We start from the raw sequence: 12,622 nt of genomic DNA, 5'->3' as shown, positions 1-12,622 counted from the left end.
CTTTGACAAAGTGGAAGAGCTGCAACAGAAGGGACTCAGCCCCTTTAGGAAGCTGTTTGACCTTCTAGGAGACATCTGCTCCCTAACCCCGACCTTCTCCACCAAGAACTATAGGGGAGCAAACTGTGGCCCATCATCTGCCTAGTGAGCGGCTGGGGAACCTGGCGAACTGGGGGAAGGAGTGCCATTTTCTTTCAGCTTCTGATGGAAAGTTTTATCTTGGATTTCAAAGAAATCCGTGACAAAACTGGTATTTTCTCTGCAAGGTTTGACCTCAGTGATTTTGATGTTTCAATAAAGACTTGGTTTGTCAAAAAAACTCAAAACCAAATCCTCACTATGTACACGCATAAGGTGGGTGCACGGGAAATAAGAAATGTCTGTTCTAGGGAAGAATGGTAATATAACTTCTCCTTTAGGTTTCAGGCAGTCCAGTCTGGAGTGTATCTACCTCCAGGAGGTAGACACACCTCTTCTTTTTCTTCTTGTCCTTTCCTTGGGTCAATGAGAAAAAATTAAGAAACCATTTAAACAATAAAAATGAAATATCTATCAGCAATAATGACTGAGGAACATAGCTAGTTCTCTGGGGTTTATCACTGATTTGTAGAAAGGGGCATCAAAGCACTGGTGAGCACAGCACAGAAAAAAAATCCCTCCATTAGGTTTTTCAGTGGGTCACCACTTTTTAAAAACACATGCATGGAAGTAATGAGTAAAGACTTCAGCCTTATCAATGGTGGGCTTTGCTCTTGAAGAAATTGGGGCAACTGAGCCTGTTGGACCCACAGCTGGGTCACACAGCTGGGCTTGGAGAAGGGTAGAGTTCTGCCAGATGGGATCGTTGAAGTGTCAGAGAGGAGTGCAAGACAGTCACAACTTGAGTAAAGAACAGTTCTCTGAATTATGTATAATGGCAAGTAAAAAAATAAAAATGCTGAAATAGATATTGATTTTGACATTTGCTGGTAAAGCCAGCATACAGCAAACCTCTAATTTGCATGTTTGTGTATGTTGTGCAGGTCCCTTAAAATGGCTCAAGAAACTTTTGAGGCATTCAGGATCTGAAAAATAAGAAAAAAACAAGGATTGAAAGATGGATAAGAATAACAGAGATAATAGGACAGAAGATTTGCTAAAACTCAACAACTAATAGGTAGCAAACTTTGGCAATGAAGCCAGCACTAGCTAGACGATATTTCTGGATATTGTCTGAGTGTTTGTAAAATAAATATAATTAGATACTTTCCAGACGATGGCTCATTCTCTTTAAAACATACATGGAGCTTCCTATATCTTTATCTACGTCTTTGCCTCACTGACTTTTAAAATAGCCCAGGGTTCACTGCACTAATGCAGGATCTGGAAGAACTGAATTATTAATTCCTTTTTCTGCAGCTATGCAAAACAGCATGGCATAAGTAAGGGTTATAGTTGGAGTAGGGGTTACTTTCCACTGTCACTGAAGCTGTTTTGAAAAAGGGTTCAGGAATTAGCCAGAGGGAACAAAAAAAAAAAAAAAGTCAGGAGTGAGCCTTGCTCTATAGCCTGGTGGGTGACTGGGTTCTGGGCTCTGTTCCCCAGGGCTTGTTCAATGAAAAGTAATAGTCTTTGGCAACGTACTCCTCCTTCCTGGAAAGGTGTCCTTACTGTTAGGCTTCTCTTCCATAAGAAGAGCGGGAGGTCAATGTCCCACATCCCCCAGTGGGCTGGCCAGTCCTGGTCCAGGTTCACCCTCTGAGTTGTTCATGAGAAAACCTAGCTTTTGCCTTCTTAATAAAGGCAGAAGCACTTCTAGGAATGCAGAGATACAGCATATTGGGCCCCTGAAAAATTGCCAAATAAAAAATAATGGGCTCTGTGGAGTCTAGACTTACCTAGTGTTAGGAGGTAAACAAACAAGTTGTTTGGGGATTATGATGGAAAGCTTAGGTTTCTGCCTAAACAAGCCCTACTTCACATTGCTTATTTGGCTTCCCGTGCCTAGGCACTCAGGAGACCCAATCCTGTAAGCGCTCAGTCTATATGACCCTGTTGTTGAATCTTTCAAAGGGCCAGATTTTTAAAGCTGCAGATAGGTAGTCAGGGGAACTTAGTCACCCAGCTTGCATTAAAATAATGAGTATATGTGTATCAAGATGACTAAGAGCTGGTTTCTGTTCAGCAAGCAGAAGTCAACGAACCAATCTCATTTCATTCTGCAACATGCGAAGAGGCTACGTAGAAAGAAATATTATGGGTGGTATGGCTTAGGTTTAGTGAGGCTTTTGACATTGTGCTGCATGATATTTTTATAAGCAAGCTAGGGAAACGTGGTTTACATGAAACTGTCATCAGGTGAGTTTGTAATGACTGTCACACTGGAGGGATATGTTAAGGAAGGTACTGGGTGCAGCATTGCTCTTATTTTAATTCCTGAGTGGGTAAGTAGGCAGAGGGTCTGCATTGCTAGGTGTTGGAGAGCAGGATGGGGCTGCAAGTACCCTGGATAGTGTCAAAGTCGTAGTTGTGGGATTTAACAGCTGGAAAAGGGTTTGGAAAAATACGATGCAAGTCATCAAGATAAATGTGAAATCCTCTGTTTAAATAAGAGTAACCAAGTGCACCAATATTGCTTGGGTAATGACTGATTGGGCAGCAGAACTGCGGAGAAGCAGCTGTATGATGGTGAATCACAGGCTGAATATATGTTTACACTTTCATACTGGTGTGGAAAGGCGAATACTTTAATGAAATAGGTAAACAAGAGTAATGCTGGAAAACAGAAGTAGTTCTTTCTATTTACTTGGTGTTGGCAAATCCTGACCTGAAAGGCTGTGTCGTGCTTTGGGTACAGCACCTCCAGGAAGATGTGGGCTACCTGGAGATTTACAAGAAAGATCACAGGTCTGGAAAATGTGTGCTACCAGGAAATATTAAAACACTTGACAAGGGGGTGCCAGGGGAAAGAGAAGTGAGATGATAAAGTATAACAGTCTTCAGATATCAGACAAGTAGCTCTGAGGAAGGAAGTCAACCTTTGTTTTTTTTTTCCCCCCTCGTCTTTTATTATTTTTATTCGATCTCAGCAAAAAGCCAGAGCAAGATTTTTAGTTGTAAGAAAAGCGAGGCACTGGGGGATGTTATTCAAGGAGGTTATGCAAGTTCATGATCAAAGGATAGGCCTGTGTTTGGGGATAAATTGCATCCATCCTTTCTTTGTGCAGGGATAAATTAGATGACCTCCCAAGATTCCTGCTATCTCCATACTCTCTCATTGCTATTTATTTACTTTTTGAGATTTCCAAGACATTGTTAACATACATACATACATGCCTATATTTTTCTATATATATCTCTCTACGTGTGCATTCCATTGCTTCAGGCTATGTTGCCCAATGTTGTCAGCTGCAGTGTGTAACCTGAAATCAAGTGTATCCAAAACGGGCTCCCCCATTTCAGGAATATAAGTATATTAGACTTATAAATACTTAAAGGGTGGTTGTCAGGAGGGTGGGGCCAGGCTTTTTTCAGTGGTGCCCGGCAACAGGACAAGAGGTAATGGGCACAAACTTGACCATAGGAAATTCCACCTAAACATGAGGAGGAACTTCTTTACTTTGAGGGTGACAGAGCCCTGGCACAGGCTGCCCAGAGAGCTGGTGGAGTCTCCATCTCTGGAGACATTCCAAACCCGCCTGGACGTGTTCCTGTGCAACCTGCTCTGGGTGACCCTGCTCTGGCAGGGGGTTGGACGGGATGGTCTCCAGAGGTCCCTTCCAACCCGACCATTCTGTGATTCTGTGAAACTCACCAAGCTTATGCCTGATCAGCACGAGGAAGTGAATCACTCAGGAGCGCTGATGGAAACAAGTATTTGTGTAAAATCATGTAAGCCAGTACCCTGGACTATATAAAGGGTGAGCCAACCATCCACATCTCATTAAAAAAAAAGACAACACGTGACCCAGCCGAAACAGAAAGCAGGGTTTCAGACACCCGTGGAAGGTATCATACCACTAAAAGGTTATGCCTGCTGTTTCTGTCCAATATTTCTCTTCAGCAAAGGATTGTTATCTTCATCTCTGTCCTCTGTGGCCCTGCTTTCATCCCATGGTACCCTGACTCCAATGGAGCGCTGCTGTGAGTAAAGGCCTTCGGGGTTAAGGCTATCGTTTCCCCACAGAAAAGGGTCAAAGTACTGAAAGCCTGTCTCGGTAGCGGTGTTATGGATTGAACTTGGCCAGCTTTTCTGCTTAAGTTGTAAAAATCACTTGAAATATCTTTCCCTATGGGGCTATATATTCTTCCACAGTTCAGCAAGGTACTTCTGGCAAGATTTTTCTCTTTCATCTCAAAATGATGGAGTAGAGTATTATAAAATCTGGTTTAGTATTCGTCTTTTCTTGTTTGCTGTTAATGAAGTTGTGGACTTTTAACTTCCATTAATTGGTGTTGTCGTTAACGTTTGGGTAATCAGGAAAGGCTATAGGAACATGCCAGTGTTGATAGTCACACCATGAAAGATAGAGGCAAGAGGAACCACAATAATCAGATACCATGTTTGCAAATGACTGCTAAATTGATAAAGAACTTTCTTTACAGTTCTCTTTCTGGACAGCTTTCTGTTTTACTTCTTGTTTGTGTATTTTTAATGCTTGCCATTATTTTTCTTTCCATAAGTTTTCAAAATTAAAATGAGCAGATGACAAAGTTAAGCATCATTTTCCAGAGATAAACAAGAACAAGTGGGCTAGCTAAACTTAGGGAAACACATTAAATAATGAGTTCAGGGTGACAGATGAAAACAGAAAGGAGAAACACACTATGTATGGTCTTTAATACATGTAAATTTTAGTTTGTGTGTGATGCAGTCGGCAGGTAATGTTCACTGCAGAAACTCACTGTCATGGGAATTGCGTCTGTTGTGTTCATGCTCAGTCTTTTAATTGGTGTCGGTCTGGATCAAACTGTGTCGTAACACCACCATTTTCAACTGAGCTGCACCTCGAGTACTGTGTTCAGTTTTGGGCCCCTCAGGACAGGAGGGGCATTGAGCTGCTGGAGCGGGTCCAGAGAAGGGCACCGGAGCTGGTGAGGGGTCTGGAGCACAAGTCTTATGAGGAGTGGCTGAGGGAGCTGGGGGTGTTCAGCCTGGAGAAAAGGAGGCTGAGGGGAGACCTCATCACTCTCTGCAACTGCCTGAAAGGAGGGTGTAGCGAGGTGGGGGTCGGTCTCTTCTCCCAAGTAACGGGCGATAGGACAAGAGGAAACAACCTCAAGTTGTGCCAGGGGAGGTTTAGATTGGATATTAGGAAAAATTTCTTCACCAAAAGGGTTGTCAAGCATTGGAACAGGCTGCCCAGGGTAGTGGTGGAGTCACCACCCCTGGAGGTATTTAAAAGACATGTAGATGTGGTGCTTAAGAGCGTAGTTTGGTGGTGGACTTGGCAGTGCTAGGTTAAAGTTTGGACTCGATGATCTTAAAGGTCCTTTTCAACCTAAATGATTCTTAGACAAGGAGGAATTTGATACTCCTGAATTATAAAGAGAAGTTGGTTATTTTATTTCTCTGGTGCTATTTAAAGTAGTAATGACATAGAAGATGTCATTATGTGACATTCAGTGCATGCCCCTTTGTTTTGGTACAGAAGAAAACAAGAAAAAAACCCCGTGTGAAGGCTGGCATTTGCGGTACTAGACGGCTCTGTGTTGTACAAGCTCTTCACACCAGAGATTTAGCAAAGGGCAATATTCTATCATATGCTAATACACGTCTAAATAGAAAATGTGCTTGCTTTTTCCTTTATTTAAAAAATGTACTGCAATCCTCTTATAGTAATAGTAATTCCTGCAAAGCTTTCCATGTTCAAATAGCTTATGTTCGTGATTGGCACCTTAGAAATCTGAGAAGTTAAGTGAGTAAATGAATAGACTCAACACAGTTTGCAAATATTAATCCCCCAACAGCTGTGGGCAGGCAGTGTGGGAGGATTGCTCTCTTTACCAGTGCAGGAACCATGGTGTTGGAGCAGTTGTTTCCTTTCCACAGAAAACATCTCCTTTATAGTCACAGCAGAATCTACCATCGCCTCCACGGTAGGGATGCCATTGACATGCACTAGTGGATGCTTCTCTCTCAGCAGATGGTAGCCCCTGGACTAAAGCATTTTGGATTTCAGTAGAAATAACTTCCCACTTCACCCTTGCCTCATGCCCATTTTGTTTCCAGCCTTGGGTCAGGAAGCTGAGTGGAAACAGCTATCGATGTAACACAGCGCTTTCTTCAAACTGCTGTTTCTGCCCCAGCTTTTCATTGAATTAATTTTCGTCCCAAGAAGCGAGTGTTAAACTGCAGCCCCACAAAACACTGTGGGAGAAGGTCAGCAGGCAGCTGAGATCTGTTTCTGGATTTCTCCTTCTATTCTGCCTCCGCATTCAGGCAGAAAGCCACTAAGGTTTGGTACGTGTAAGTGTCCCAGCTCAGGTCCTCTGGCCTGATCTTCTGTCTCTCCTTGCATAAAATAGCATTTTCACCTGTAAGAGCTTTTCCTCCAGGTCACATGGGAAAAATAAGACTGTTTTCATTGTCAAACCAGACTGGTAAAAGATAACCCACATCCTTGGAACTTCTGTATTCCTCTCTTGTTTACCAGGAAGGAAAAATAAAAGCATTTGTCTTCAAGAAGTAACTCTCGCCATTTCTGCCTAAAAATCCCTTGTATTAGTGTTAGCAACCAGAACACCATAGTCTGTCTCCATTGTAGGATTACTAGCAATCACTTATCAAAAAACATTATTCATATTGTGTTTGTTATTGGACATCACCTTTAGGAAGTAGAACACAAGGAGAGTGGTCTGATAATATATCAATCAGATTGCAATCACCAGAGTTATCACTTCTTGTATGTAAACTCACCCTACGTGGCGTCACATGCACCAAATTCTGTATCTCCCAACTCCTCCTTGCAAAATATTCTTGATGAAGTTTTGGGGTATTTCAAGATGCGAGTCATGGGTAGACCATCTCCTTTCTAGCTATTTATGCCTTTAAAGACCGTGCTATCTGATTCTTCTGTCTTGTGACAAGGTATCCTGTAGTATCAAATAGGTTTTTGTGCCAGAGAAAAACTCAAACCAGACTAAGGCTCTCCTGCAGTCACAGACACGTACGCCTGGAATGTGTAAGTTAAGGTCCCTTCTTCAGAGAAGTATTTAATTCTATGTAGAAACTGGCAGACATCAAGAGAGCCCAGTACAGAATACTAAATAGCTTTACAGTTAAAACTCATGTGTAGGTTGGGTGTTCAACTACATGCTCTGAATAGGCAAAATCCCCTTTTCCAACATCCCCAGGGATCAGCTCTAATTACTAGCTCATTAATCGTTCTGGTCAGGTCTGTCCCTCTTTGTAAGTAGAAGTTCGAGGAAGATTTCTAGCAGAAGGAGATCCTCCCCTGCTGGAGATGTAGACACACCTCCTGCCATTCAGACCCTCAAAACCTTCCACTTCCCAGAGGGTTTTAATCCTTTTTTTCACTTCTGTCAGTTTGGGTGATTGTCAGCTGACAGAGCATTTATCATAGAATCATAGAATGGTTCAGGTTGGAAGGGACCTTTAGGGATCATCTAGTTCCAACCCCTCTGCCATGGGCAGGGACACCTCCCACTACACCAGGCTGCTCAAAGCCTCATCCGGCCTGGCCTTGAACACTTCCAGGGATGGGGCCTCTGCCATCTAGTTCATGGGCTGAGCTCGGTTCCTCATCTGTAGGACAGGAGTCACCTCCTCAGCTGCCTTGCCTGTTTTGCTGAAGGAGGGCCTCACTGTATTTTTCACATTTCTGATCCCATGCTGAATAGAGAGGTTCTGCTGTGATTGCGGGGGGGGGAAGTTCATTGCAATACTGCCATTTAAACTTTTCAGTGTTTTAAAGACATTTGAATGTTTGAAATATACTCTGGTGTCTCACGCACCACATAAAAACCCTATTCCCTGAAGAGGCCAAATAGTAATTCCAAACGCTGTGCGAGTAGGGTCTGGGACTTTGTAGTTGCTCTAGTTTTTATGTGCATGTGATTGAAGAAAGAGTCTCCCAGCTCCCCCTTGTGTGAATGCTCTACTCCTGCTACATCAAGCAGAAAACAAATGTGATTTGTGCTGCTTTTGATCAGACATTTCTACAATGCTTTGCTGCCGGAAAGCAGAATAATACTGTCACAAATTTTAAATTAACAAAATATGCCTAGAAGGGATTGGTAGCTCTTGTTCATCTGATTAATGTCAGGCTTGTAAAGTCTGCTCTCCGACAAAAAGGGCAGCAAATGCTCAAGTGAGAGATGTTAACAACAGAGACTCTCCATTTTAGTGGATCTTTTGTGCTTTAGTTATAATCTCTTAATGCAGCACTCAGGACCAAATCACAAAATCAACCCGCATCAGGGGAGTTGAATTAGGTTGTGTCTGTGTTCACTTTTAATTAGATTTGAAATGGCTATCCCACTGTAGTGCGGCAAGCAACCAAGTCAGTACCTTCCCCTCAGGCCTTATTACTGACAACAACCTTAGCCTAGATCTGCATATTCAGCAGCCGGGTGGATAGGTGTTATGTGTTGGGAAACACAGGCAGGATGTGAAAAACACAGGGTATCTTTTGTACCACTCCATTTTCACTGTCTAATTGGGGGAATGGGGGACTTTCCTTTCTAAAGTGTCCAGATTCTGGCGGGAGTTGTTTGATGCAGCTTTTGTCTAACAGGTATCATGTTATGATAATATTTTGCTGCTCAACAGTGGAATCAAAGCAGCACTGGTAGCAAGTACATTCTGTGCCACTTGATGTATTTTTATGGGTTTATTTTTCCCTTATGTACATTTCTATTCCTTCAAGATGTGCTCAGAGACATTTCCAATTTCAGCATTCTGCCTGTCTCATCTAATTCAATTGTAAGCTTTTCTAGGCAAGCACCATATCTGGATTCTGCTTTCAAGTTTCATTACACAGCAGTTCTGCAAAGTGATCTTTTAAAGAAGTATCAAGATAAGGGAAGGAACTTAACTTGCCCGTGGGGATTTGACATGTGAGAAGAGCGTGTCCTGATCTCCCAATACTGTACCCGCGGGTGCTCCTACCTCCATGTGCTCCACTCCATTGGAAATGATCGGTGTGATAGCAGATTTTGCTTAGGGTTTCTGTTAGATGGGAAGAGGCTGTTGTTTTTTTTGTTTCACTTTATCATTTTCACATGTGCTTCTCTTTCAGGTGTGAACAGAAAAGTTACCTATTCCCTGGCAGACTCCGCAGATGGTTACTTCTCAGTTGACCGGTCATCAGGAATCATTATTTTGGAGCATCCACTTGATAGAGAGCTTCAGTCTTCCTACAACATCAGTGTAAAGGCCTCAGATCAGAGCATTGTGCTGACCTTATCCTCGTTTGCCACCGTTACCATTACAGTGCTAGATATTAATGACAACCCCCCTGTGTTTGAAAGAAGAGATTATCTCGTCACAGTACCTGAAGACACCTCACCTGGCACTGAAGTCCTTTCTGTTTTTGCTACAAGCCAAGACATTGGCACTAATGCTGAGATTGCCTATCTCATCAGATCAGGGAATGAGAAAGGGAAGTTCAGGATTAACTCAAAAACAGGTTTGTAAAGTGGCTTTTACTTGTAATGCAAAACGAAAGTGTCAGAAAAACGTGAATGCTTTGGGGAAAGCTCCTGGACCAAAAAATTTCCAGGGACAGAGACTCAGAGCTTGTCAATGTGGAATTAGTTGCACAGTTAAAAACCAATTTTAGATTGGAGAGTGATGTAAATTATGGTCACACTCCGCTGCCCCAGCTCAAGTGGAGAATACTTTTTTCCATTAGTATGTCTGTTGAAGTCAATGTAGATGTGACAACCCATTAGCCAAACTGTGCAGTGATGAACACTTGCAATGTTTACCTGCTTGCCAGCTGAGTACAGCCTCAACAGTCTGGACCTTAGCAAGCATCAGACAGTGCAACCAGGACCAAATAGCTGGCAGTCCCAACATGTCAGGCGGTGACTGCCGTTTCTACAGCTGTATATGTCTTCGCTGACTTAGGTTGCTCCTGATTTGTGCTGTCTGACAGTTGACTTCAGCCATGGTTTGGGGTTTTTTCTGGTTATACGTCACAAATTTTAAAAACATACTGCTGCTTCCTTTAAGAAATACTAAGAAAAGTTGCCTTATTTGGTCCAAATGACTCATTTTCTTTGAATTTCCGTAGTGGGATATACTCTTTACCCTTTTTGAGGTTTCAATCCATCAACAGACAGTTAACAATCTTGTATTTGAAAGCTGAAGGTAACGCTTGTTTGGGTGCAGCTGTAGTAACCAGTAACCTGGACAATCTCAAAATGATGCCTTGTGTCATTTATATTACTGTGCACAAAAATCTCTCCCCACTCTGCAGAGGCCACTGCCTTACGTGTAAGGGACTTAACCATAATTGTGTGTTGTCTGTTATCTTCATAATGTTGATTAGTGCTAACAAAATTTAAACATAAATACGCCTAGACAGCGATACTTAACTTCACATTTGACAATGAAGCCAAGGAGATAAATCAATAAAACCCCATAATGAAGCTTAATCACATGGGGAAAAAAACCCAAAACTATTTATTATTCATTAATGTGTGACAGCTCCATTATTATCGGTTTAGAGGCAGGAACTCTGTTTCCAGACAGACGGGTGCTGATGTAGCATGCCTGATCAGGGCTTGAAGAATAATGTCCTTCACACCATTTATCAGTGGGAGCTCTCTGCTAGCCACTTGGAAGCTTCTCTTCAGGGCTCCTGCTTCCAGCAAGTCATGCTGAAAGGTAGGATTCATTTGGAGAGAGCCCAGACGAGATTAAGAAGAATGATCCGAGGTCTGTAAAATGTGGCTTACCAGGAAAGACTGAAGGAATTGAGGCTATTTAAGCTAGAAAAGAGAAGACATGCTGTTAGTATTCAAGCTTGTAAAAAGTACCTACGAAGAGGAGGGGAATAAACTGTTCTTCATGCCCAGTTGTGAGAAAAGAAGTTTTAAATGGGCTTAAATTGCATTTGGATTATCTCAGTTAAATGATAGGAAGAAATTCCTAACTGTAATGATTATTAAGTACTTGAATACATTTCCTAAGAAGGTTAGGAAACTAATGTTGTTGGAGGTTTATAAGAACATCAGAGATAAGTACTTTCAAGAATTATTAGGTTTAGCTGACCTGTGTTGGGCAGCAGTTGGACTAAATGACCTTTAAGCCCCATACATCCCTGCTCCTGATGGGTCTGTACTGAAAAAAGATTCGGCTTGCCAAGGTCAAGGATTTGCATTTAAGTCTTTCCTGCCATGCCCAGTATTACCTCCTTCAAGGCATCACTAGTAATCTGTGCGCAACCCACTCCCCCCTTCTTGCTAAGGTTGTGGGTACATGGGAAACATGTGGAGGGCTTGCATTAAAATAATTTCTATCCGCAAAGTGAGTCAACTTACAGACAGTCTTAGTTTTGATTGTGTGGTGGGGGAACCCAATATTTATAAACCTAGGTGAGCGGGGAAGTCCCTGTTTAATCACATAAATGATAGAGAACTGATTTCTCAAAGGTATTCATAGCCCATTCATTTGTATTTAATTCATGAGAAGTTAATTACGTGGGAGTGAATTTCTGTTGACTTGTCAGGGCTGATTTCCAGAGTCGGCATTCGGTTCTCCCACAGGCTTTGTGTATGAGCCCAGGCAAATGGGTGGATATGGCTCCCACTTCTCCATCTACAATACTGGTATAATAAAAGTTATTTTCATCAGAAACCATCCATTGCTTCATGCCTTGTGAAGGTCCTTTCTGCAGAGTCAGCCCAAGTGCAATTGGCATCATTCTTTAATCAAACGACAGCAGCAGAAACCTGACCAAACATTTTTATTGGATTGGGCAGCGTTACAGTTAAAACAACATATTTGGTATGTGTGCCATGGTGATAAATAGCATGCTGTACTGTTTACTACAGTCAGATCCCTTAGTCCATAGCATTATTTGTTTTTCAATGGCTGTTGACACTCCCTCCCTTGCTTCAAAGGAGCCATTTCCATTTTTGAAGCTTTGGATTATGAATCGTGTAAGGATTTCTACTTAATAGTGGAAGCAAAAGATGGAGGTACTCCAGCTCTGAGCGCTGTTACGACTGTGAACGTAAACGTGACAGATGTTAATGACAACGCACCGAAATTCAGCCAGGCGGTCTACAGCGCAGTCATCAGCGAGGACGCCGCCATTGGTGATTCGGTGATAATGGTGAGTGAGGCCGTGCGCATCGTTTAGGTGGGATGAAGCCCTCTGCCACTTGACCTTCAATAGAATACTGCTGCACCAGTTAATAATGATAACTACTGTATCTTGAATCACCCAAACTGTTCTCTAGCCAATACTCTGCATCTCCTACTGCTTTCCAGGCTGCTGCCAGTTTTCCCCCAAAAAGAAAGTAGCAGTAGCACTGACTGTTTCTTTTTAACCCCAGTGTGCTGTCAAAGAGTAATGGCATGTTTAAGGCACTGCATTTCATGAGTCAGCTAGAAACAAGTGGGTTTTATTGGAAAGGCAGAATTCAACTTTTCAGTGAAAAGCAT

The 12,622-nt window shown here is 42.4% G+C and overlaps 1 protein-coding gene across 10 annotated transcripts in view; it reads left to right on the top strand.

The window, feature by feature from the left end:
• The window catches only part of FAT3 (FAT atypical cadherin 3), a 427,575-nt gene that overhangs the window by 363,281 nt on the left and 51,672 nt on the right, over window positions 1-12,622 (top strand). For all 10 annotated transcript variants that reach the window (XR_012585081.1, XM_074571548.1, XM_074571528.1 and 7 more), the window contains 2 exons: window positions 9,243-9,632; window positions 12,076-12,290. Coding sequence is in view for 9 of the 10 variants with exons in the window: in XM_074571548.1 (XP_074427649.1) it covers window positions 9,243-9,632; window positions 12,076-12,290 (605 nt within the window). In the remaining variant the exon portion in view is untranslated. The remainder of the gene's footprint in view (window positions 1-9,242; window positions 9,633-12,075; window positions 12,291-12,622) is intronic.

This window comes from Larus michahellis, chromosome 1 (genome assembly GCF_964199755.1).
Source record: "Larus michahellis chromosome 1, bLarMic1.1, whole genome shotgun sequence".
NCBI lineage: Eukaryota > Metazoa > Chordata > Aves > Charadriiformes > Laridae > Larus > Larus michahellis.
This window is presented reverse-complemented; position numbering and strand designations above follow the sequence as displayed.